The sequence below is a fragment of the Phascolarctos cinereus genome, unplaced genomic scaffold (genome assembly GCF_003287225.1).
Source record: "Phascolarctos cinereus isolate Bilbo 61053 unplaced genomic scaffold, phaCin_HiC Scaffold_4;HRSCAF=312, whole genome shotgun sequence".
NCBI lineage: Eukaryota > Metazoa > Chordata > Mammalia > Diprotodontia > Phascolarctidae > Phascolarctos > Phascolarctos cinereus.
The window spans coordinates 364,895,437-364,923,303 of record NW_027555847.1 but is presented as its reverse complement, the minus strand read 5'-3'; the positions used below and the strand labels follow the sequence as shown (position 1 = coordinate 364,923,303).

The following is a 27,867-nucleotide window of genomic DNA, read 5'->3' as shown; positions in this document are numbered from 1 at the left end:
TGATTCTCCCACTGTTCTCTTCCCTAGTCAAACTGTATCTGGATTATTGTGTTCAATTCTGGGTAGCATATTTTAGGAAAGACATTTAAAAGCAAGGTATTGTCCTAAGTGGAGCAATCAGGATTGGGTAAGGCCTAAAGATCATATAATGTGAAGATTGCTTGAAGGAAATGGGAATGTTTAGAGATTTGTGTGGGACATTGTAAGTAATTTCATGTATTTGATGGATCATTACATGAAAGAGGAATTAGGCTTTTTCCCTTCATGACTCCTACTGCAGAACTAGGAGCAAATCTGCTGGAGTTACATAAATGCAGATTTTTACTTCAGATAAAGAAAAACTTCCTGACATTTAGAGCTATCTCATTTAGAGGTTATGGATAACTGTGGGAGACTCTGGATTCACTACCACTGGATGTCTTCAAGCAAAGGTTGGATAACTACTTGATATGTGTGTTTTAGAGAGGGTTCTTATTAGGCTTATAGGTCTCTGGGTTTAGCTCTCAGTTTATATAAGCTCTTGTCTATTTGAAATGAACACAATAGTATAGAATAATACTATTGCACTTGTTAAATCTTTCATCAGTATTGTGGGTTAAGTAGACCTTTTACACTGGTCTGAGAAGCTGTCACTTAAAAGTGTTTGTTTTTAGGAGAAAATATGTTTCAAGTTCCAACCTGTGATGTTTGGAAAAAGTTGCCTCTCACAGTGTAGTTGTTACTAGTCTCTAAGGGAAGGAGAATCATGCCAGTGGAACCTTGAAGTCAAGAAAATCCCTTCTTCCCACTCTGTATGCCTTAACAGGGGTATGCGATAGGATAGGATATAATGGGATCATTAAAGACGGAAGAGGAACAGGGAAAGGGAGAGGGAGAAATAATAGTAATAGTTGACATTTGTGTGTAGTGTTTTATGTCTGCATAGCTATTTACATAAATCATTTCATTTTATCCTCACAGCAATCATTGAGATGGGTGATATTATCTCCATTTTGTAGTCTTTTTTAATGTCAGTTTGTATTCCTTAAGGCAGCTTGATGGCACAGTGATTAAAGCACTGGACCTGGAGTCAGAAAGACCTGAGTTCCAATCTAGCCTTTGATATTTATTAGCTGTGTGATTTTGGGCAAGTCATGTAACCTCTGCCTCGGTTTCCTCAACTGTAAAATTAGGATAATAATAGCAGCTCATAGGGTTGTTGTGAAGATCAAATGAGACAATATTAGCAAAACGTACTTAGCACAATGCCTTTCATATAGCAGGTGCTACATATATGTTAGCTGTTATTATTACTGAGGAAACTGAGGCATAGGGTGGTTAAGTCAGTTAATAACTAGAAGGAAAGTGGATCCTTAGTGACTGGGAGAATAGCTGAGCAAATTGTGTTTTTTGAATGTAATAGAGTATTCTTGTGCTACAAAAAATGACAAATATGAAGAATTGAGAGAAACTTGGAAAGACTTGTATGAATTGATACAGAATGAAATAAGCAGGACTAGAACAATTTCCATGATGACAACACTAATGGAAAGAAAAACAATATTTAAAGACTTCAGATCTCTTATGAATGCTATGTGTGAAACCATGACTTCAGAGGACTGTTGGTGAACCAGGCCTCCTGCCTCTCAGCACAGAGATGATGCCCCATAGGTGTGGAATAAAACATACATTTGCATTCATGGCCAGTGTATTTATTTGTTTTGCTTGAATGTACTTATTTGTTGTGAAGAGAGATTTAAATGAAAGTCACAGTGGTGCAAGAAAAAAGCATAAATAAAACTTTTGTTTAAAAAAAATCTTGGAGGTAAATGGAAGGAGAAAAGCTGCTTCAGAAGACATAGCTGGGTTGAAGGAGGTTTTTTTTTCTCTTTTTGGGGGGGCAGATTTGAATTTTTTGTAAGTAGAGGAGAAGGAAGCAGGGGGAATAGATAGGTTCAAAGACTAGAGAAAGAGAAGACCTAATTGTTGTAATTTGGTCCTGCAGGTGCTAGGAGAGAATGAAATTAAGGGTGCAAGTGAATGGTGATTAATGACAACATAGGCATTTTGGGAGCTGTAGCAATTCATATCTGATACTGTTGATCTTTTACATGAAGTAGGGAGATATCTGGAGGTTACCTTTTTTTTAGTAAAGTAAGAAACTATACTACCTACAGAGAAGGGGGGGCAAATTATGATAAGGAATTTGAGAATTTAAAAGATTTGGAAGAGATGTTCTGTAGAATACAGTAGTCAGATGAATAAAGAATTGCTGAGCAGTGTTTTGGTTCCATTTTAATTTAAAGATTCTAAATTTGTAGAGAATCAGTTGATTCAGTTTCAAGACTCCAGCTGTGCTTGCCTGCCCAGAAAAAGTAATTGAGAAAGCAAGGGGGTAATCCTGGGCTGGCAATGTGCAAGGCGAGTTACATCAGGAAAAAAAAGGAGGGGCAGTTTTCCAGAGTGTTGGAACACATTGAAGTGGGTCTACTAATGTTGGTTTTACTTCCTGGAGAAAGAGGGAAAATCAGAGAGGTACTGATGATGTGGAATGGATGAGATAGAAGAATGGCAGAGAGGAGTGACAGTGTTAAGGATTTTGGAAATCACAAACTGTAAATCTACCTTATTGCCTAGCACAGAATTCTGTGCATGGCTGTGCTTTTAAGTGCGTTAAGTGAAATAGAAATGAACTTCAGTCCTACAATGCTAATTCCCTGTTTAATATCCCTACCTGGATATACCGTTGGCATCTTAAACCCAACATATCCAAATTGGAGCTCATCTTTCCCTTAAACCCACCTTTTCCCCAAGTTTTCCTATTTCTGTTGGTATTATCATCTTTCCATTCATCTAGGTCTTCAACCTTCATCATGTTTGACTCATTCTTTTCTCTCACTACACATATCTAATCAGTTGACAAGTTTTATAGATATTTCTTGCACAATATATCTTGGATTTATCCTTTTCTATTTACTCACAAACTTCAGTATCCTATTTTAAGCCCTTAGCAGTGTTGCCTGGACCATGGCACTGGGTTCTTAGTAGATCTTATTGCTTTCAGTTTCTCCTCTTCCATTCATCACACAGGTGCCATATTTTTCTTCTACAAGCACAAACCTGAGCTTTTCATTACCCTGCTGTCAAAAATCCTTAGCTCCCTATTGACTCTAAGAAAAAAAAATAAATTGAAGCATTTGGAATTTAAAACTCTTTACAGTCTGGCTCCAGCCTACTTTTCCAGGCTTAGTTCTCGTTACTTCTTTTCATGCTTTCAATGTTGTAACCAAGCTAACTTGCTGCTTTACACATTTGTCATCTTAAATTCTCTCTATTTATCTTTGCCTAAGGCTCCACGTCTCTGCCTCTTATTATCATTAACTTCCTCTCATGTCTCAGCTCAGGTACCACTGTACCACCTCTGATGAGAAGCTTTTCCTGATTTCAATTTTTAGTGCTCTTGTCTCTCAAATTATTTTTTATTCATGTATTTGTGTATGTTTTGAAATGTCCCTTAAAATGTGAGTTCCTTAGGGAAAGGATCTGCTTTTAATTTTTGTATCCCAGCATAGCACAGTGCCTTATAGTACTAGTATATTAGAAGGAGAAGTAATTAGGATTTTGAAGACACTAAGGATGATGGCAGTGTCTAGGATAGATAGGAGAATTTTAAGTCAGATGCTGAAGTCATATGAGGAAGGTTACACAATGTCTGGAGTTTGGTAAGCATGGGGATGATGAAGTAGGGGAGAGTTGTTATGTTATGATAATCCTTTTTTGTTACTCAGATTAAGAAAGAAAAAGCAATGACAAAATTGGAAAATCATCAGGATCTCTTGTCATTGCCTTATATATCTCACTTTATTGCCTCATTAGGAAAGAGACTGGGAAAATGAAGGGGCTATATTCTAAAAGGTCAGTAGGTTTGTACTCTGTATGATTAATGTGGAAAAAAGCAATTTAGGAGTCAAGTCCTACCTAGTAAGAACATCCTGTCTGTCTTCTCTTTGCAAAATTAAATCAGCACAAGCACTTCAGATTATTTTGATTGAGAATTTTAATTTCCCAAAGAAAGGGGAATTTTTTTTGTGGGGGGCAATAAAAAATAAAGGGTATGACTTTGTGGGTAGACAACTGGATTTTTTCAGGTGAATTGACTTCTTATGTCTTTTGGTGAGATTAACTGTTTAGTATTATACTCCAGAACTATGATAAGTATAAGTGAAAATAGTATGCACACAATATCTTGTATAATATATTACTAACCTGTTAAAATGCATATTTTAAGTTTTCTAGAACCAGTTCCCAAATCATTCAGTTCAATATTACAAACATTAATTAAGCAGATACCTTATGAAATTCATTGTGCTACTTACTGGGGATAGAAAAACAGTCCATGCCCTTAGACAGTTTATAATCTATTAATTTGGGCCCTTGTTGTCCCTTGCCTAGACTATTGTAGTTGCCTTCTAACTGGTCTCCTTACCTTAAGCCTCTTCCCATTTCAATCTATCATCTACTCACTTACAAAGAAGTTGATTTTTCTAAAGTGCAGATGTGACTATGTCCTTCCCCTTCTCAGTGAGCTACAATAGCTCCCTGTTATCTTTAAGGTTCAAATATAAACACTTTTGTTTGGCATTTAGATGTCTCATAACACGGCCCCTTCCTGCCTTTCTAGTCTTTTCATACTCTCTTCCATGTACTCTAAATCGAGTAGTTACTCAAACATGGCAGTCTCTTCTCCATATTAGCGCCTTTGTATGTCTGTCCCCCTCACCTGGAATGCTCTACCTCCTCACTTTTGCCTTTTAGTTTCTCTGACTTCCTTCAAAACTCAGCTCAAATTTTGCCTTCTGTAGGTAGCCTTTCCCAGTTCTTTTTACTCCCTCCCCCTGTCACGTTCATAATAATGTCCCTTCTCCAATTACCTTCTATTTCCTTGGTATATGTCTTATATGTTTATAGTTGTTTACATGTGGTCTTCTCCCTTTAGAATATGAACTCCCTCAGGACATGGGCTGTGGATTTTGTTTTACTTTGTTTTTTTTGCCTTTCTTTGTATCCTAGTACTTAGCTCAATGCTTGGATAATAGTAAGCTCTTAAATTCTTCTTGACTTGGGAGAAAATTGTATATAAGCAACTGTGTATAATCTAAGTTTGAGTATAATGGTATAAGGTAGCAATCTAGACAAAGTACTCTAGATAAATTTGAGGAAAGAGAGAGAACCCTTTTATCTGGAGCAAAGGAGGCTTAATAGCTGAGAACAAATCTTTGAATGTGGAAAGGCTCATAGGCAACCATTGTCTTGATGTATAAAACTTCTTCTTGGTTCGCTGAATTGCTTGTTGCTTCAACATCATTTTTAAGATAGCATAGGAAGAAGGCTAAAATTGGAAAAGATGTCTTGTGGTGCCTGAGTCATGTGAAGATAGTTTTTGTCGACTTTACTACCACAAAACAGTGAGGAGCATTGAGAGATCTTGAAGCTATACTGTCACATAATTATTGACCACAGTTTTCTTACTCCCCAAATGCTGAGTAATAACAGTAGTGGCTATGAGAACTAGCAGTTCTGTCAAATTAATTCCTTTTATGTTAGGATGAATTACAGGAAGAGGACAAATTAGGGCAGAGTTGTGTGATTCCATCCCAAATGCTGACTTGTTAGAAAACTAAGACCATGTTTTATATCTATCTCTCAGATTGTGGAGCCCAAACCCCTGAAGGTTATACATGTCACTATTTTTAGCTCTAACAAAATATGGCATGTGAGTTATATAATGTCACACATATATGTGTCAAACTTTTGGTTTTTAAATGTGTGAAAACAACTTTATTTAAAAGCATTACTTAATTTGTAAGAACTTTTTGCCATCATCTATTTTTAAAATCAATTCTTATACTATAACTACTGTCTTATAGATGTCTATGAAATTTTTGATTATGTAGAAGGGGTCCTGGTTTGAGGAAAGGTTGGGGACCACTTACCTTTCTAGACCTTTCTTCAGTTTTATGGCTTTACCTCAGCTTTTATCAGATAGCAAATTCTGGCTATTTGGAACCTTTAAGAAATCACCTTTCTGAAGTGGATTGTATAGTTATCTGAATTGTTGGACTCTATGGAGTATTAAATGAGCATTTTTCTTTGTGATTTAGTCATTGTTATAAACATCAATCATGATGTTTTAGGTATAGCTAGAGATGCAACGTGGCATCTGTCTTTCTTTTACTTCTCTGCTAAATTTTTTCTTCTTTTTCCTTTGGCTTTCATTGTACCATAATCTTTAGGCTTTCATTCTACTTCTCTGACTGTTCCTTCATTGTCTTGATTTTTTTTGCTCTTCCTGCCCAATAAATGGCAGGTTTTCTGTTTTTTTTTTTTTTGTCTTCTCTTCTCTCTAAACCCTCTTGTTTTGGCTTCAGCAGTTTCTTCTGCGGGTGATTCCAAATCATCATCTCTACTCCTGGCTTCTTTTTGGAAGACTCTTTGTTGGAGATTTACATGTAGATATTTCATCATCATTTCAAAATCAAGGTTCCCCAAATAGAAGTTATCTTCTTCTTGAAATGTGTTCCTTTTTCTTAATTCCCTGTTTCCTTTATTGATACCAGCATCCTCTCAGGTTTGAAACCTCATGTGATCCTTGACTTTTTCCACTCCCTTTCCACATGTCATTTCTATCACTATAATGTAATTAATATTCATCCCCTGAACTCTAGGTTAATGGAAAGAGAACTGTGTTTGGAGTTAGAAGACCTAGCTTTGAATTTTGATTTTGACACTACCTATATAACAGTCTTCTTTTGGACTGGTATTCATCTGTAAAATAAGAAAGTTAGATCATGTGATTCTTGGTCTCTCTGCTCTAAGTCCTATATTATGCAGTGCTTTGTACCTTTGTCGTTTATTTCTTCTTCTTGGAGTGTTCTTCCTCTTCATCTGTGCTTATCAAATTTCTACCCATCCTTCAAAGCCCATTTCAAATTTTATTTCCTCCATGATAACTAACCTCATTCTTCTGTTTAGAAGTAATTACTGCATTCTCCTGTGAATTATACTTATTTGTATGCATTTATGTCTATATCAAATTATTTAACTGTAAAGATTGATACTAGCTAGACAGAATTCCTCGAGCCAGAGTAAGAGAGCTGTGTACCTTAAAGAAGATAATTACTTTTGTGATGAACTTATTAGAGAAATTTCTTTTTCTGTTGAAGTTTTTGACACATTTTTCTCTCATTCTCTATTATATGGTAACCTTGAGTGTCAAGTTTATGATCCCCAATAATGCTATAAATGAATAGTATGTAACTGATTTTTAAAAATTATTAAGAGCTTTTAAACTTCAGGTGTATCTAAATGAACCTTAGGAAAATGGTTATTTTGTTTTGTTATGATATTAATTTAAAATATTTTATTTTTCCCTGGAAATACAATATCAGACATGCATTATGCCTGGGTAAAAATTTAAAATGCTTCAGAATGTGTATGAGAGACAGTCAAAGAGAAAGTTCCTTTTCTGTCTCACTTAAATCAACTGGCAATCTTCTGAGAAAAGAGGAGTCCTAGCTGGATTTAAGGCTGTGACCTGTTCAGGCACCAGATTTCACCAGGCTTTATGTGTGGTATTTCATATTCTTATGTGGGAATTTAAAATTATTTCCCAACAGTCTGATTGAGGTGCAAATGTATTATTGATGATTCTGATAAAATATATGACCAAGCATTGAGTTTCTTTCTCTCTTTTTTTTTAAAGAACAGTTTATCTTAATTCACTAAAAAATTAAAGCATTATTATATAATGTGGAGGGGACTTTTTTTTATTCTTCTAAACTGTTGGTTGTGCAAGTGAAAAATTAAAAAATATTAGATAATTATTTTTAGTATGTTCATTTTAAGATCTGAAATGTTAATAAAAAAAAAATAACCTAATTCCCTCTTCAAGGCTTTACCAAAGCTTAGTGCATGATTTAGTGCAGAGTTTGGTGGGACTTGAGGTCTTTATGGTTTGGCATCTTTTAAACTTAAATGATTCAGCCATGCCTATGAGAGACTTTCCCCGAACCCCGATCAGAGAAGTTTTTAAGGTAATTTCTAAGAACAAGAATTTTGTATTTATGTGTTTCCATTTTTTTCTTTATCCTTTTTCATTCCCTCTCCTTTTAAATATCTTTGCTGTACTAAAAGTTAGGGGTTTTTTTTGATGTTACTGTCTTTGCAAAGTGTCATCTTGTTTTTGAAACTCCTTCCTTACTGAACTTCTATAAAAGTGCCATCTTCCCTTCCACTATTATTTCATTAATGGCCTACAATGAGTATTTCGTCTTCACTCTTCTCCTCATGTTGTTCTGTCTTAAGTCTAGAAGAATCTTCTTATTGTCAGATTCCGTGGTTTTATTTTTCTGTCCTTGTTCCCTTTGTCCTTTTGGTAGCAATAGAGACTGTTGGGCACTTCTTCCTTCTTGATGTTCCCTCTTCCTTTGAATCATGTTGAATTCTATGGTTGTGGTCCTCTTACCTCTTTCATCACTTTTTTTCTTCTGTTTCCTTCATCAGTTCCACTTCTTCCACCTGACTTCTAAATGCAGATGTCCCCCAAGGCTTTGTACTTTGCTCTCTTCCTTTTTGTTTTGCAAATGACTTTATTTACTCCCATAATTTCAGTGCTCACATCTGTGTAGATGATCTCCAGGCTTTATAGTAACCCTGTCTCTTTCCTGAGCTTCAGTCTTCAAATTTCAACTGTGCATCAGGATTTTTAGTGCAGTGTCCTACAAGTGTCTTGATCTGGACAAAACTCATCATCTTCTCAGCTCTAAAACGGTTCCGTCTCTCAACTTTCCTACTTCTTTTGTTAATACCGTACTTCTCCCAGTCTTTGATGTTGAAGATTTTGAATTATCTTTTACTTTTTGTGTCATTTGCCCTTCTACATTTAATCATTTGCTAAGTCTTAATGGTATTATTGTTACAATATTTTATATGTTTGTCTTTTACCTTTTTTCTACCACCAACCTGGTTTGGGCCCTTATTGCCTCTTATCTGGTCTCTCTGACTTTGTTCTTTTGTGACTTCTTTCCTTCCTTCCTTTCTTTCTTTCTTTCTTTCTTTCTTTCTTTCTTTCTTTCTTTCTTTCTTTCTTTCTTTCTTTCTTTCTTTCTTTCTTTCTTTCTTTCTTTCTTTCTTTCTTTCTTTCTTTCTTCCTTCCTTCCTTCCTTCCTTCCTTCCTTTTTTTTTTTTTGGGGGGGTGAGACAATTGGAGTTAAGTAACTTGCCCAGGGTCACGCAGCTAGTAAGTGTCAAATGTCTGAGGTTGGAGTTGAACTCAGGTCCTCCTGACTCCAAGGCCAGAGCTCTATCCACTGCTACACCTAGCTGACCCCAGTGGTTTGCTTCTTTTGTAATTTCAGTCTGTTCTACATATTGCATCTGGACTTTTCTGTCTAATGAATAGATCTGATCACATCTCTCCGTTACATAAAAAGAAATAAACATCTTCAATGACTTCCCATTGCTTGCATAATAAACTATAAATTCCTTACCTTGTCATTCATAATATTCCACATCATTGGTCCAGCTTTATTGCTTTCCTGCATATTTTCCTTCATGCTGTTTTCGCTAGGCTGAAGTACTCATCATTCCCCAATTGTGTCTTGCCATTTCCTTCTTCTGTCCCTTTGTTTATGTTTGTACTTCAAGAACCAGTTCAAATATCTCCCCTTTTATGAAGAAAGCTTTCCCTGTGCTCTCTCATTCCCCAAGATGGAAGTTCTCTCTCCCTTCTCAATGTTTAGACCTTCCTTGTGCATTTATAATTTGGATTATAGTTGTTTCTCTATTTATATTAACTCTCCTGGATCACAGACTCCTTGAAAAAAAATGTTAATGATTCGTAATTCAGTTCATATTCTGTCTTGTGATTAGTTACTTTGTTTTCTTTTTTGGTAGTCTGGCAATAGTTTACAGTTTACAGTTATTGCAAAGATGGAATTATAGAAGGTCATACAGGACATCCTTTATATTTCCATCTAGCACTGTTAGTCTTCAGTTTTGCCCATATAACAACTGTTGTTGTTGTTGTTACTGAGTCTTTGTGGTTCAGAGAGCCACTTGCAAAGAAAATCAAGAAGGGAAGTTGTGCCTATATTCCACCAAATGATTTAGACTGTTTATATGTTATTCAATTCCAAAACCATATATTAAACATCTAGTTTGTGGAAGGCACAGTTATTCTTAATGCTGGCAACCCAAAGACAAAAGAAAAATCCTTGCTCTTATTGACCTTACATTTTCCCTGGGAATACAATGTGTACACAAGCAGAACATACAAATTAACATCAAAAAGGAAAGAACACTAACAACTAGAGAATTTGGAAAGGCCTTTTGTAGCAGGTGGTACCTGAGCCATACTTTGGAGGAAGCTAGGATTTTCCCCTGAGATGAAGATGGATTTCAGACATGGGAATCACCTGGGCAGAGATATGGAGATGGGAGATAGAATGTCATACACATCTAATTCACAGCATGAAATAAAACTGGAAATGTAAACAGTAGCAAGATTGTGTTGTTCTTTGTTGTTCAGTTGTTATTCAATCATATCCTACTCGGTGACCCCATTTGGTGTTTTCTTGAAAAAAATACTGGAGTGGTTTGCCATTTCCTTCTTTGGCTCATTTTACAGATGAGGAAACTGAGGCAAACAGGGTTAAGTGACTTGCCCAGGGTTACATAGCTAATAAGTGTCTGAGGCCAGATCTGAACTCTGGAAGCTGAGTCTTCTTGACTCTAGGCCAGGCACTCTGTCCACTGCACCACTTAGCTGCCCCAAGATTGTAAGATGGCAAGCAAGATTGGAGAAGACTGTAAATGACAGACTGAAGTTTATATTTTATTTTAGAGACAATAGGAAGCCAACAAAGCTTTTTGAGTAAGGGAATAATATGGTCAAATCAGTGTCTTACAAATAGGGGAGATTATGAGAGATTAAGCTAGAGTGCAGAGACCCTGTAATTGGAGAAGTGGGTGGATTCAAGATATGTGGAGAGAGAATAAATAATGCTTGGTGTAACTGACTAGACAGCAGATGAAGCAGAGAGAAAAAGCAGTGATGTGAACTCTGGTGACTGGGAGAATGGTGATGCTCTCAGTATAAATGGCTAAGTTTAGGAAGGAATGGGCAGTCGCTGGGGAAGAGAGGGATAATGGTCAGAGATGTCGATAAGGAAGAAGAGGGTAAAAATCTGGAATTAGAAATATCTGAAGGCTTACTGTTCATAGATACTGTCACTATCATCAGTGGAGATAAGTTCTTCTTATAGACATAAACATCCTGTATTAAGCTTGAACCTATCAGTCCTGCATGCTGCCTGTATTCATATCAATATCACTCTTAGTAGTAGGAATTTTGATTGGGAGTGTAGGGAGGAGGAGCGAACAAGGAAATGGACGTTTGATAGCATGGATTGGATTGCTGCTCTGAAGAGATCCACTTGTGTTGTAAGGTATCCCTTACTTTGGAGAGGGTCTCCAGAACCTGGTAATTGTTCAATGCCTTTAGTAAAAACTCAGGGAAAAAAAATCCACATGTGCAAAAGCTGAGAACAATGTTTCTGAAACCTGGGGTTGGGATTTCTGGGATGAGGTGGGAAGTCACCAGAAAGGGAGCTTCTACAAATAGAACTTACACTGGAGGTCAAATGGAGGGTTCATATCCCATTTTTGATATTTAATACTTTTGTGACTAGAGGCAATTCATTGAATCTCCCTGAGCCTTGGTTTTCTCATCTGTAAAAATAGGGGTTTAAACTAGGTAGCCTCTGAGGTCACTTTCAGTTCTAGGTTTATGATCCTATGAATTCCTAGCTGTTTGATTTTCCTTTTTCTGTTACATGATCACCTTCTAGTTCTACTACTTTGGATTGATTACAACTAGTAGGAAATTCTGTCATGGCCGGGGGTGGGTGTACCAGTTGTTAGAGTAGAGTATGCGTGTTATCTAGAAATTTCATAATTCTTTTCTTCCTAGAAGTTCACAGCATTTTCAAAGGGTCAATTTGAGGTAGATGGAAGAACCTGGTGGCTAAGGTATTTGCCCAATGGCACACACAAGTTCATAGGGACCTCAGACGTCATCCAATCATTTCATAGGTGACAAAACTGAGTCCTAGAGAGGTCAAGTATTTTGTTTAAGGGCACTCAGCCTGTAAGTGGCAGAGCTTGGGTTAGAATCCAAGGCCTCTAAGTACAAATCCAGTGCTCTTTCTATGTGGCACGTTAGTTATATCCTATCCCAGTCTATTTATATCCAATCCTAGTTTCTCCCTTGAATTCTAATCCCACACAATTAATCTTTTCATTTTACAGTAGATAATGACATAAAAGTATTGCCATATATATTGAAGGTAGTAATGGTAAATTATAGTTCAGGTAGAAACTATAAGGAAATGAAAGAGGTATGATTTTAAAATTAGTATTCTCTATCAAGTATCAGTGTCTTCATCAGTAGACCAATTATTAGTAACCATCCATTGGAACAAAAAGGACAACAACAACAGCAACGATATGCTACAGGAGGAAAAATGTTGGTTGACTTAAAATGCAGTTGAACCTTGCTAGTCATCTTCCTCTTGATGTCTCCTATAATTGTTTCAAATTCAACATGTTCCGACACATCTGATGACACATCTGATGATTTACCCTGCTTCCCCACATGATTGACTATTTTTTCTTTATGGGGCACCACCACATCCTTCCATTCACTCAGGTTCACAATCTCAGGATCATTCTGGCTCTTCTTTCTGTCTTTCCCTCATTTAATCAGTTGCCAAGTCTTACCAGTTATCTCTCCATAAATTTTGACCTCAGTCACCTTCTTTTCACTTTCATGGCCATTAGCCCTATTTCAGCCCTTAAGCACCTGTAGTCAGGGTTATTTCATGAGCCTCAAAATCAGTCTTTCCCTTCTCTTATTCACTGTCCACACAGTTGCTAAAATAATCTTGCTAAGTCACAGATCTGATTACACCATTCCTTGCTCAAAAATCTTTATCATTTTCCAGTTGCCTGTCAGATACATACTCTGACTTTAGCCTGCCTTTTTAGATTTTTTTCCCCATTACTCTTCTACTCTTCTTCATGGTTACTATATTCCAGCAATGTCTTCCTTGAACTTGGTGTTCCATTGGCCTCTTTGCCTTTATACAGACTGTATCCTTTGCTTGGAACATAGTTCATGCTTCACATTTTAGAATCTTAGCTTGCTTCAAGAGTCGGGTTAATTTTTCTCTTATACCAAGTCTTTTCTTATGTTCTTAATCATCGATTCCTTTTACATCCTCCAATTATCTATATTTATCTGTGAATGCATGTTATAATCCCATTAGTAGAATGCAAGTTTCTTGAGGGCAGGGACTATCTCCAGCTTAGCACAGAGATTTCTCCCTACTTAAACCTTATTGAATTAAATTTAGAGTTAAATTAGATCAAATTCAATGTCAGTATTGTAGCAAGATCTTAATACATCCTTGTAATAAATTGATGTTTTCATGTTACTTATGCACAGCTTTAGTAAATTACTTTTTTCCACTCTGCATATTTCAAATGAATTGAAAGAGATTTATACATAACCTGCTAAATATTTAAGTAAGGAGTAGTTTTCTCATATTGTAAGACATAAAAAAAATGGCTACATAAGGCATTCCTTTTAAAATACTCATTAACTCATCAATGGATTTAATACTTGCCTCTTGTAGGCAAATAGTCTAGATCCATTTGGGGAACTCCTGATATGGAAACTTCTACTGATGCAGATTGACAAACTGTCTCCTCTGAAACTTATCATCTTAGAGGGTTATTTGGAGCTCTGAAGGGCAAAGTGACTTGCTGATGTTCCAAGAACTAGTGTCATAGGCAAGATTTGAGCTTTAGTCTGTCTGATTCTCATGGTGTCCCATAAGCCTCCATCCCATGCTGTGAAGTGACTTCTTGTGAAAGCCACTTCCCTTAATGAAAACCAAAGAAGAAATGAAATGACTGCTCTAATGATTAGATAATAACTACTTGAAAGCATTCTACCTAAACCTTGCCTCTGTTTTGCTTTGAGAATTAAATGATTATATACAGTTCCAATTGAAGTTCATTTCTAGAAAGGAATTCAATTCATTTAAAAATGTATTCTTAGTGACTCTTAATAATGGCAGTTGTACAGCAGAGGGCACCAAACATCTATCCCTATTTTACTATTGTACATTTTCTTGATAGTCTTGTTTGTTTTCGACTTAAAGCCATTACTATTGAAATAGAATATTATAGAAATTCCTTAGGATTGTGAGAGAATGTGTACTTCATTTAGGTGTACCATTACAATTTAATAATATCTTCAAAATAGTTTATGAAGATGCCAACTTATTTTAATGACTATACTTTTCAAATTTAATGTTGCCTATATGTGTCAACGAAAGAAGGATCTTTTTGACAAGTATTTTTCGTATGCTATTAGCTTAAATATTTTTCTTTTTATTTCTCATATTTAAAAAGAACTATGGTAAAATCAATTCTATGCTCTGTACTTAGAAAATTAAAAACAATCCTCAGTGTATGTTATTTATACACATCAGTAATTGCTTTACAAATAAGATGGTCTATATTGAAATATTTTACTTTACTATGTATTTTTCATTATTTCAAATATTAATCATAATACATATTTACATGCATATGTAGCCAGATTACATATTTGTACTCATGCTTCTTACTTGATTCCTTAGTGTCTTATAATTTCACAGCTGACTCATAAAGCTGTTTTTCTTTTTATTTCTTCTATTGGTGCTTTAGCATAGACATTTTTCTTTTTAAAAAATTATTTTTAGTTTATTTTCAGTTCCAAATTCTCTCCTTTTCTCCTCTGTCTCCCACCTATTGAGAAGGCAAGAAAAGTAAAGCCCATTACAAATATGTATTGGCTGATGTTGTAATGCTAATGGGCAGAGGTTCTCCATATTTTAAGCTAGGTCTTTGAACAAATTAATATTTTAGATGATAGGTTCTCCATTGCTTGAACAATAAGAAAATTCTAGCCAGCATTTTGTAATGTTTGAATTCTGGGTATTAAAATTGTAATGCCAAAAAATGAATTACACGTAAAAGTTTTAAAGCAGCAACATTGAAATAAATAGTAAAACAGTAAAATTGCCACCATTATCACAATCTTGTTTACCAGCCATTTAGTAAATTTAAACTGCAGTGGAATACCTTTATAATATTGGTGTTTGGTGGGGTGGAAGGAATGAGAAATGACAGACTTAATAACTGTGTTCTTGGGGAAATGAATTTTGTTAGCTTTTGTGTTTGTGTAATTATATTTCAGAGAATAGGTATCTCTAAATTTATGTAGTAATGAACCATTTAAAAAAAGTAGACTCAACTGCATTTTTAGCCAAACAACATTTTGCCCTCCTACAGACTATGCTGTTACTGTGCTTTTTGTTGCATTATATGCAGCTGATTCATGGGTATGGATAAGGAAATTAAAACTTGATTGAGTAATAATAATTTAAAGATTATAGTCCTTTCATATTTTCTTATAACTTTTAATAAAAATATTATTTTCACTTACTCCCTTCAACATGCATAGCAAATCTCTTTTGTCTTTTTCTCTTAGAAGATAATAAAGGATTTACTAATTCTGTATTTTTTGTTTCATTTGATAGTAGAATGCTTAATTAGCACTCCAAATACTAAAATTTATACTTTGCTGCATAGAAAATATATAGTTGTAATATGTCTACTTTAGGTTTTAATATTAAGTATTGTTATACCTATCCCAGAAACCTTTTTTTGGGTGCATACTGTGTGTGTGTGCTTGTGCGTGTGTGTGTGGGTATGTGTGTGTTGTGTATTTGTGCATCTGTGGTTATAATCCACAGATTTTTTTTTTGTATCCTGTATCTTATCAAAGTCTATGTGGTATTTAAAAGAGAATTTTTAAATTTTGTCCCTAATCTTTATCACAACTTGGCCTCTTTTTACCTTATGGTTTCTTTAAACCTTACTTCCCTCCCTATACACTTTGATCCAATCATATTGTTCTGTTCCACACTCAAAGCCTATCTCTGTGCCCATTGCATTGGCTGACTCTCTGACCTGCAATGCAGTTCCTCTTCACTGAAATCTCCTGAAATCCTTGGTTTATTTCAAGAATCAACTCATGTGTCTCCTTTTAGATGAACCTTTTCCTGACTCCCTTCAACTTCTACCCACCCTCAACTGGTAGTATTCTCCCTACCAAAATTATCTTGTATTCATTTTGTTTATATTATGTATGCATATGTCTATGGACGTATTGTCTTCTGGGACTGTTTCTCTGTCTTTGTGTATCTCCAGTACTTATTTCCTGATACGTAGTAAACACTAATAAATTGTTGATTAATCAATTGATTGTTCAAAACAAGCACAGTAGAAGTAACCACTAAGGTGGGGCAAAACCAAGATTCTAATGTCTTTATTAAAATTATGCAGTGCTTTTATTGGATAGATAGATCTGGGCGGGTTTTTTAGATGCAAAATGACTTCAGTGAATTCATAAGATTCAGAAACATATAATGTATGTAGAGCTAAGTACGATTGCCTCTTCCCATAGTCTGACATATTTTTCACTTCCCTTCTCATTCTAGCGTGAAAGCAATCTTGGCCAATGTCAGACAGTTATAGTATTGTCATTCTAATATGTTGGGAATGTGACCTGGTGACCACTATGTGTCTCAACTATCACTTTACGTGATATATGACTTTTGTGATTTGTAACATATACTTTGGAGTTGTAGAATGATATTTTAACATTTATTCATTGACCATTTTTTCCATATACAAGTAAAATCCAAAGAAAATCCAGATCCTTTCTTTGGTCCTGAAGGAACTCTTTAAAAATTGCTAGATATCATCTGTCTATCCCCCAAGACCTCAACAGGAGAGGTTCAACGTCAACATTTTTTTTTTAAAGGCAATTGAGGTTAAGTGACTTGCCCAGAGTCACACAGCTAGTAAGTGTCAAGTGTTTGGTCTGAGGCCGGATTTGAACTCAGGTCCTCCTGAATCCAGGGCCAGTGCTCTATCCACTGTGCCACCTAGCTGCCCCCTAACAGGAGAAGTTAACTTAGAAAATAGCCTGGTGCCTATAATGAGGGAAATAGAAGTCAGAGGAAGGAGCTAGTTATGGGATCAGTATTCATAAATTTGAAAGGCTTTCATGAGGGAATATACCTAGCCTTTTAGAATGGAAGTGAACTTAAAAATCATCTATTCTAACCCTCTAATTTAAAAGATAAGAAAAACTGAGGCCTAGAGAGGGAAGTGACTTGTCTGAGGTCAAGTGATTTATTATTAGAAAAAGGACAATACCCAGGTTTTTCTGACTCCTTCTAGACTACAGCCTAGGGCCTTTTCTATTATATTTCATTTCTTTTTAGAAAGGGCAGTCCTTTGGCTTCAGCCAAACAGAGTGGTAATAATAATAGTTTAGTTTCTGGGGCATTTATTAAGTACCTGCTATATGCAGAGCATTATGCTAGGTGTCATGGATACAGAGATAAAATCAATAATCCCTGCGTTCAAACAGCTTATATTTTTGTCAGTATTGGTAGAAGGAGAGAGGCAGATGAGTAAGTGTGAAGGGAGCATGAGATGAGTAAGTATAATGTAGAAAAATAAATAAGAAATAATTTTTGTGTGAATAGTAATAACTTGAGTGGAGATCAGGAAAGAGTTCATGTAGATTTCACCTGAGCCAAACTTGGAAAGAAGCTAGTGATTCCAGTAGGTGTATCATTAAGTGGGGTTTGGGGATGGGAGGAGAGCATGAGAGAGCAAGTGAGTATACTCCAGGTGTAAGTCTATACAAAGCCTTGGAGGTGGGAGATCAAATATTGTGTATCAGAAATAACCAGTAGAGCAGTGTGGATAAAATGTAGAGAATGTAGAGCTTACATTTATATAGCATTTTGTGGTTTACAAAATGCTGTCTAAAATCTATGAGTTGGGTAATAGTCATAGTTAATACATATGGGACTTTAAGATTTACAAAGTATTTTGCAAACATTATGACATTTGAGTCTCAAAACATACTATGGTATCATCACAATTTTATGAAAAAGGAAACTAAGGCTCAAACAGATTATGAGGTTTGTCTCTGGACACATAGCTAGTTACGGGGAGAGGTAGGATTTGAACCCAGTAATTCCTGGGTCCAAGTCCAGCAGTCTTATCTACTATATGATGATACATGAATCATTTCAATATTGTTTTCTTGATTTTTTCAGATGAGCAAACTGAGGCCTGGGGAGGTTGAATGACTTACCCAAGGTCACACAAATGGTAGAGCTGTGGTGATGAAGTGGATAGAGCACTGGGCCTGAATCCAGAAAGACCTGAGTTCAAGTCCTACCTCAGACACTTATTAGCTATGTGACCTTAGGCTGTCACTTAACCTCTGCCTCAGTTTCCTCAACTATAAAATCTGGATAATACTATACCTACCTTCCAGGGTTATTGTGTAGATCAAATGAGATAATATTTGTAAAGTGTTTTATAACACCTTGACTTGCACATAGTTCATGTTTTCATTGTTGTTCTTTGTCCTCAAAGGGCACCAAAATGACATCATGATGTCAGGGTCAGTGTACCCCAACTATGTGTCTGACTGTTGCTGATCAAACGAGTTTGGAAGACTCTTCCACAGGTTGGGCACATATAGTCCATATGAATATTTGGAGTGGAGATGTCTCTGAATTTGCACATCTCACGTTTCTTGGAGCTACTGCAATTCTGCTTTGCTCATAGAGCACAGTGCTTTCTTTCTTTGATGTGGGCATGCCATGCTGGGTGGTCCTATGCCAGTGCAACGCCTTACACATAGTTAAGTGCTGTGTAAATGCTATACCATCATCATTATCATTATCATCTCTGGTTTTTGAGTTCTGTGTCTGGTGCTCTTCCCTCTGTACTGTGCTACTTCTTTTAATGAAGACGCTGTATATCACAGCTAGATTTTGTTCTAAGCCCTCAGGAATATAAATAAGAGGAGTTTTGGACAATCATATGCACATATGAGGATCTTAGTACACTAGACAACCTTTCAGGTATCTTGGCACATGGATGGGTCTGTTGGGTCTTAGTGAAGAGAGGTTGGCCTCTTAAAAGAATGATTGGCAAACCTGGAACAGTTGAGAGGAGTGAACGGGGGGGGGGGGGGGGACAGGGAGGAGAGTAGAACAAACAGTTCTGAAGATTACCTATATCTTCAGCTGTTTTGTCCATAAACCTCCACCTTCTCAGTCATTCTTGCTTTGTCAATAATTTTTAGGAGGAATTTGAGTCTTTATTATAAACAAAAAGTTTTTAGCAATATAGATATTTTTATTCTTTTACCCTGAAAAGAATTTTGAATGTTAGGGAAAAAAAACCAAAACTATATCCATTGCAACTTGCAGATATGCTTTTCTTCTTTTGAACTTCATGTTGACAATAAATGTTCTACCTTATGTCAAGATCATCTTGTTTTTATTTATCTTCATTCACTTATCCATTTGTCTATTCATTTCTGATCAGATGACTGACTGACTGACTGATTGAATGAATGAATGAGTCTTCTCATCTTGCCTAGGCTGAAGGTATAGACTCAGTTAGGGTCCTGATCCCACTACTGATTAGCACAGACCAGGGGTGGGGAAACTGTGGCCTTGAGGCTGCAGGTTACCTGCCCCTGACACAGACACTTTGACCTGCTCCATTTCCAGTCTGGGCTAGTTTGTCTCTCCTTAGGCAGCCTGGTGGCTTCCTAGCCCCACAAAGGCTCACTACATATTGGTGTCAGCTTTTATATAGATGCTTGATTGGCTTTAGCCTTACTGCGGTTCAGAACTTCTGAGTTCAAGCCATCTACTAGCCTTGCCTCCTAGCATGCCACCATGCCTGACTTAAAATTAGCTTGTTAACAAAATGATGTAGATCTTTAATTGTGACCTATGTATGCTGCTGTGTGTATGCCTATATTATACATATATAGTTAGTTCAACAATTATTTGAGTGCCTCATGTGTCTTTAATAGCTCTGCCAGATGGTGATATATATGCCTGAACAGCTGTATGTGCACACATATATACATGTGCAATGACTAATTGTAGGCCAAAATAATCTTGGGTTTATCTGTCCTTGACTTCTGAAAGTAATTATTAATGAAGACTAAGTTTGGGTTGTTTCTTGGTAAATTAAGATTCTAGAAATTATTTCTTTTTCAGTACTAATTTGAGCTTATTAGAAGAATGAAATTCAGAAAATCTTGGTTACTTTCATGACTGATTTGTAGTGTGAACACAGTTATAGTACACTTTCTCTATTTTTCTCTATGTGTAGGGTACAATTAAGTTATTTCCTGTAGTTATGTAAGTATTATGAGAAATGTTAAGGTAACATTGTATATATATGTGTATATATATATACACACACATACATACCTACATATATAGTACTTCAGTTTCTTTTTGTTTTCAACTCATAATGAAGGACTTTCTGAAGAATTTGATTCTTGGCCACCTTCGTAGGAATTGGGAATTCTTCTGTGTTCAGCTTATGTTTGAGCATAGCATTTTCTATATCTCTTAAGTCTACATCTCAGTAACCAAATATTGGGGAAGTTGGCATATATTTACGGTTTTCTAAATAAACTAGTTTAATGCATTTTCAAATTTCTTATTTTTAGTATTTGTTTGATTTGATATATTAATGACATGAAAAGATGCTTTAATTATAACTGTCTCTTAAAAATATTTATTGCAGGGAAATTTACCTAAGTATTCTCATAATTCTCTGATGGTTCAAGCAATAAAGACTAACCTAACAGATCCGGACATACATGTGCTCTTCTTTGATGTGGAAGCTTTGATTATTCAGCTACTGACTGAAGAAGCCTCTAGGCCGAATACTGCCCTTATTTCCCCAGAGAGTTTGCATAAAGCATCTGGCAGTGCTGACAAAGGGGGCTCTTTCCTGACTGGCAAAAGAGCAGCCGTACTCTTCCAACAAGTCAAAGAAACAATCAAAGAGAACATAAAGGAACATCTCCTTGATGACGAAGATGAGGATGAGGAGATACTGAGGCAGAAGAGAGAAGAAAGTGATCCAGAGTACCGATCTAGCAAATCTAAGCCATTGACTTTATTAGAGTATAATCTAACAATGGATACTGCAAAGTTGTTTATGTCCTGTCTTCATGCCTGGGGTCTGAATGAAGTTCTAGATGAAGTTTGTCTTGACCGCCTTGGAATGCTTAAACCCCACTGCACAGTCTCCTTTGGTCTTTTGTCAAGAGGAGGCCATATGTCATTGATGCTTCCTGGTCATAACCAGCCTGTATGTAAGGCATCCTGTGGAAAACCTGAAGGGGAAAGAAAACTCTCAGCCACTGAGGGAGTAGGAAAAGGAACCTATGGAGTATCCCGGGCTGTCACCACTCAGCACCTTCTGTCTATTATATCTTTGGCAAATACTTTAATGAGTATGACCAATGCAACTTTTATTGGTGATCATATGAAGAAGGGCCCTGTCAGGTGTGACAATAATTGATTGATTTAATTTCATTTGTTGTAATTAATTTTGTGCTTTTTTTTTTTAAGGTCCACTTTGTCTCTGATTAGTACTTCTTGTTTTCTATGCTATGTAGAGACATGTACATAAGGAATTCTTTTAGTATGTTCTTTATATAGTATTATTTTCCTCAGGTTGTAAGAGCAAATAGAACAAAGTTATACCAACTAAAATAGCAACATGGATATGGAAGAGATTGATATAGTAGAGAATAGATTTTAGCTGTAGATTTTATTTATAATGACATTTCGAGGTCAGCTCTTTATTAAATACTATCCATGGAATTCCTGCCTGCTAAATGTTTCCTCTAAAATTCAATTCAGGATGCTAAATCTCGTTAGCATGATTGCTTTTATTGTGTATCTTTGCCTGTTCAATGATTTGCTTTAGATTTTTGTATAAAGTATACTAATGCTTTAGTGCAATAATTAGGAATTTATTTAGGAGTACTAAAAGCTCTTTTGGGGAAAAAAGCTTTTTATATGCAGTGGAGCTCTCTGTCAATGCCACCAGAACATTAAGACTAAATGGTGACTTCATATTTCCTGAAGTTATTAAAAAAAAACCATAACCTGACTTCTCAAACCCTGCTTTTGTTCTTCTGTCCTCTACAAGCTGATCTAAAATTTTCATTTTATTAATTTGAAGACTGAAGGATTTCCTGTGATTTCATGAGTATAGGTAACTCTAGGATAAGGAAACTTTGTACCACTACAGACTGGAAACTTTCTCTTAGAGAGTTGCTTCAAGCCCTGTGAGGTTGAGTGATTTTTCCAGAGTCACACAGCCTTTATGTGTGGTAGGTAGGGCTTGAACCCCTATGTTTCAGTCTTTGAAACCAACTCTCTGTTAGTATACCACAATGCCTCTGCCTCTCTGTCTCCGTCACTCTCTATCTCCCCCCTCCCTCTTTTTTTAACTGTGGTTGGCAGTGTACTATCCTAATAGAGCTATACTCTTGGATGGTAGGGCTTTAAGAACTTTTAAATGTTTAAGTATTTTCCTGTATATGCCTTGTGATGGGCATTATATAATCAGTGATAATGTTTTGGACTATCTTAACTAGGTTTTAGGCTTACAGACAAAACAAATGTTCTATATGCCAAATATGCATTTTGTCAGCATTTGGTCCATTTTTTTTGGGAGGGAGTGGCTTACTGTATTTAAATTTTTATTACAGTAAATTTTAAAACATTCTATATATTTATTCTTTTAAATGCCATAAATATTTAAAATGTAATTTGTTTACTACCATTAAGTTTAACTATATTATATATATATGTTTTTTTTAAAGGCCACCTAGGCCAAGCACTCCAGACTTTTCTAAAATGAAGGGTTCCCCTCCGACTTCCAGTAATGTTGTGCAAGGACAGATTAAACAAGGTAAAGTTGAATTTTATTATGTAATTGATTTGACATTTCAGCTTTAGAAACTGAAAAGGTATAGATAATACATAATAGATAAAATTTAGTTTGTTTCTGATTGTTAACAGGAGAGAAAAGTTTTTATATTTCAAATGAAAATTTGGGTAATTAAAATATCACTTTAAAAATATGATTTACATAGTAATTGACAAGTGACTAACTCATTTGAACTTTTCATTTTATGTTCTGTGACTTGATATGCATACAGTAGAAACACCTTCACTTTGTAATATCAAGGGCTGAATTGGAAGTGTACCTGGAACCTAAGGGTTGTATTTATTTTTCATCAGTATTATAAACTGTTACAGAAATCCAGAGTTCCATTCTGTATAGTTATCTTTTCTAATCATCAAGCATGTCATCTGTATTGTGAATTAACAACCACCAAGGGATTTATTAAGTACTTACTATGTGCCTGTCTTTCTGCTAAGCACTGAGGTTACCGAGAAGAAAAAAACCAGTCCTTTCCCTTAAGGAGTTTACATTCTTATAGGGGAAATAACAAGTATACTGCTACATAGAAGATACACAGGAGACAAAGAGTAACCTTAGAGAAGAAGGCAATAGCAGCTGCAAAACCAAGAAAAATCTCCAGCAAAAGGTGATCAGTGAGCTGACTCTGGAAGGAAGCTAGAAATTTTGTAGCCCTGGACCCAGGGAGAAAGACCATAAAGCAGTCAATGCAAAGGCGTGGTGATAGAAGATGAAGCATTGTATTTGTGAAGTAATAAGTGGGCCTGTATAGCTGGATTGATCAGAAAGATAGGAAGAAGTTGGATTGTGAAGAGGTTTAATTGCCAAACAGAGAAATTTACATTTGACCCTGTAAATGATAGAGAACTAATGGAATTTATTGTATATGGGGCATGTGACATGAGATATTATACATTAGTAAAGGTACTTTGGCAGTTGTGTGGAGGATGATTTGGAGTGGAGAGACACTTGAGATCGGGAGAGTGAGTGTGAGACTTTGGCTCTAGATGAGAGATTTTTGTTTAGATGAGAGATGAGGAGGGCCTGAAGTAGGGTGGTGGCTGTGGGAGTAGAAGAAAGGAGATGTCTGTGAGAGATGTTGTGGATAAAGAAGTGACCTGATTGTGCACTGATTGGACTTTTCACTTTTAAATTATTTTCAAAATTATCATTCCTTTTTATTATCACTATTGACTTGATCATTTCTTTTGTTTTCTGCCTGTAGCTGTTGTGTGACAGGAACTGGAAGGGAAGGAAACTTGAGTTCTTCCACCTCACTCAGCCACCAGGAAATGCTTTTTTTCTTGTGTAGTAGTTCTTGGTCTCTAGGGCATACCTACATCTGAAAAATGAGCTACTAGAGAGAGATTGAGAAGGGAGAGGGCAGGGAAGGGAACAGTTTTACTTGGAATTGTTGTTCATATTGATCTCAGAGGTGGTGTTGTCTGTTTACAATTTGGAATAGGGAGTGGTAAATAGTTTAGCTTTTTATTGCTCAACTCTTGACGGGGTAGAGAGAATTATTACTACCAAGTTGTGATTTCATAGTCTTTATATTTGAAGTTATTATGCTTGACATATACTCTGAAATCTTAGAACATCAGCTATGTCTCCCAAAATGAAATAGCAGGGGTAGTGTAGTGGAAAAAATGCCAAGTTTGAATCAGAAATTCTGGGTATAAGTCTTAAGCTTAGTGACCTAGGACAAGTAATTATCTCTTTGGGCTTCATGTTGCTTGTGTAACAATTAAGGTGTAGGACATAATTCGGTTTCTAAGATTCCTTTCAGTTTTAACATTCTGTAATTCTAAATTACTTTTAGTTTATCTGCTGATTTTGATTCTATGGTCTTGTATCTTTGTCAAGATAACTGAGAATTAACTGCATTTGCTGTAGCTTTTATTTTCTTTGGTAAATTAAAAGAAACTTTTGTTTCAAAAAAAACCAAAATTGCTTTAAATTACTCCTGTTTGGCTTTCTAGATTGGGAATGAAACTTGTCATAGGCCTGCAAGCCTCTTGGAAGTAGTTACAGACTATTTAGAATAATAATTTGTGTGTGTATATATATATATATATATATATATATATATATATATATTACTACTATCTTAGGTATTTGCAATTTCATATTCACTAATAATAATGTGACAGCTACTATTCATATAGCCCTGTAATGTTTGCCCAGAGCTTTACGTGCATTGTTATTATTTGATCCTCACAACCATCCTGTGAGGCAGGTACTGTTTTTATGGTCATTTTACAGATGGCAAATTTGAGATGAGAAGAAGTGAAGTGACTTGCCCATGGTTACACAGCTAAGAAGTTTCCAAGGAAGGATTAGAACTCAGATCTTCCTGGATCTTAAGTCCAGCACTTTATGGAGTGCATTTCACTGAAGCTCACCTTTGATGTCTCACCGTGATGTGCAAATAACTTTCCTTTTTCAGAGTTGTGCCAGCATGACACAAGCTCTGGCACCTCCTTTCAAACTGGAAAGGATTTACGTAAAGGTCTAGTGACACATCTATATGTCACTTATCTGAATAGCCTAGTTAAAAGTTGAGGAGGAAACTTATAATCAGATTTGCCTTAGAGCTGTGCGTTTTTCAGCCACAGAACTTCAAAGACCATCTTGTGTATTTTAAAGGAGTTGAGATCTAGGAAGGTGAAGGAACTCCCCGTGCTGATGAAATAATACTTGCACCAAATGCTGGTTTTTTTCCTAGAAATGTTTCATTCTGATTTTTTTTTATCCTATAATCAGGAGAGAAAAAGCTAAACAATAAATTCATAAGTGAAGCTCCTTTGCTGTAGAGTCCACTAAATTTTTGTCCTTTTCTTGCAAAGTATAGTTGGCCATTTGTTTTTATCCTTAAGTTTCTTTCTACTTGTGGAAGAGAGAAGCTATTGAATCAAAAAAAAAATCAAGATTTAAGTAATCACACATATTTCTTTTCTTTATCTTCTATGAGAATTATTTTCTGACTAGTGGGCAAAATTATTCTTCATGTATTCTTTCAGACAATTTTGTTCAAGCTCTCCAAATAGGAAATTTCTCTCAAATGTAATATTTTCAATTTTATCTCATATTCAGTTAGAGTGGTACAGTTGATACATAAACTTTGTGATTAAGCTTCAAGATTTATTTATTCAGTTTTAAATAAGAAGCCCAAATCCCCACAAACTTACTATTTAAAAAAAATCTGAGTGCTTAATAAGGATATGTTTTTAGTTTAAGCTTGAGTCACTAATCACTAGGAGAAAGCCCTCATAGAGAGTGACATTTTAAGAGGCAGGCAGTCTTCCTACTTCATTTTAAAATCTTATTAAGATACCTTTTAAGAAACATTCACATCAAAAGAATAGTAGAATGTAATGTCTCTCATTTAATTAGTTTAAAGTCTCATCTCAGACTTACTGCTGTTAAGGAGTTTAAAAAAATATTCTTCTACTCGATGTTCTTTTCTTTGACTTATTTTTCATTCCTGCAACAGTAGCAGATTTTTGGAGAGTGCTTCAGCAGCAGTTTGTGACATGTTCACTTTCTATCAATCATGCCACCAACTTACTGGTGTTGAGTTGGCTGACCGGGTCAAGTCAGTCCACTTTCTGTTGGTGCAAATGGCTCAGTACTGAATTAATGCAGCTTCTACTTGGCAAAGAATTGAGTGTTGAGAGCACTGAGAAGGGCATTGAGAATTGAGACTCTTTAGAGCACTCATTTTAGGCAATAAGGTCAACAATTTCCATGTGGATAACATTGAGCAGTAAAACACCCACTAGCCTCTCAGATCCCTGTCTCTGGCAGTAAAGTCCACAGACATCCGCAGTCTCAAGTGACATGGGGTCAGACATTAAGACATTTCTGGATGACATTATGGAATGTAGTGGTCTCTTTCAAATGGAATTGAGCTTTTGAAGTGTCCTCTGATTTTACTTCAGCAGTTAGACCACTTTAACTTTATCTTTCTACTCTGCCCAGTTCATCTCTCTGTTTTCATTGTGATTTATGATTTCCTTTTCCTCATGTTCACCTTGGTGCAGTGCACATAAACCCATATATCTGCAGTTATTCCAGTACTTGTATAGAATCAATGTTCATTAGGAATTCACATATATTGGTCTGGAGTTAGCTGCGGAAGCTGCCTTAAGGTCTACGCAAGAGAAATGTCTGCATTTTCTGAGCTAATAGTCCTTAAATTTAATTTTGAGATGAAAGATAATATAGATCTTATATAGTCTTCACTGCACTGTATACAAATCTAGGAAGCTATATTGCAAAAGGATGTTAACTACAAGACTTCTGTATTGTAAAGAGTCTTTTTCAAAAACAAAACAAATGTTCAGAAGTGGGGGAAGCTGATTTGAATTCATGAGAAACAGTGAGTTAGATTTTACAAGCTAATTGTTTGACTTGGAAGATTTTTGTTTTTTGATTTCTTTTTAACAAAAAAATCAGTGAAGGGACAAGGTTAAAATGTCAGGTAATCAGATTCATATTGTCATAATGGTGATCCCTTAAAATTTTTAAGTGTTTCCCATTTTTTTCAGAGATCTTTTATGTACTTTCACTTACATGATTCCTATAACAACTGAATGATGTAGATCCTTAGTCCTGAATGTACCTGTCATACAGGAAAACATCCTGGTTTGTGTAATTTTATGTTTATTAATTACTACGCTTGTTTAGGCCTAGACTGCAAAATGTAAAGAGAACTAATGTTGATGCTTTACAAAGCAAACTTGCCATTTTCCTAAAATCATTTTATTTTGTTGAATGTGTTTAATAGATTGAATTGAATAAGGATTATTCAGTACAGCATTACCCCAGAATTTGGGACTAAGCAAT

At 35.7% G+C, this 27,867-nt stretch overlaps 1 protein-coding gene across 2 annotated transcripts in view; it reads left to right on the top strand.

The window, feature by feature from the left end:
- Positions 1–27,867, top strand: part of WDR7 (WD repeat domain 7) — a 462,409-nt gene that overhangs the window by 101,774 nt on the left and 332,768 nt on the right. For both annotated transcript variants that reach the window (XM_020994630.2, XM_020994621.2), the window contains exons 15-16: positions 20,812–21,581; positions 22,913–23,001. In XM_020994630.2, coding sequence (XP_020850289.1) covers positions 20,812–21,581; positions 22,913–23,001 — 859 coding nt within the window. The remainder of the gene's footprint in view (positions 1–20,811; positions 21,582–22,912; positions 23,002–27,867) is intronic.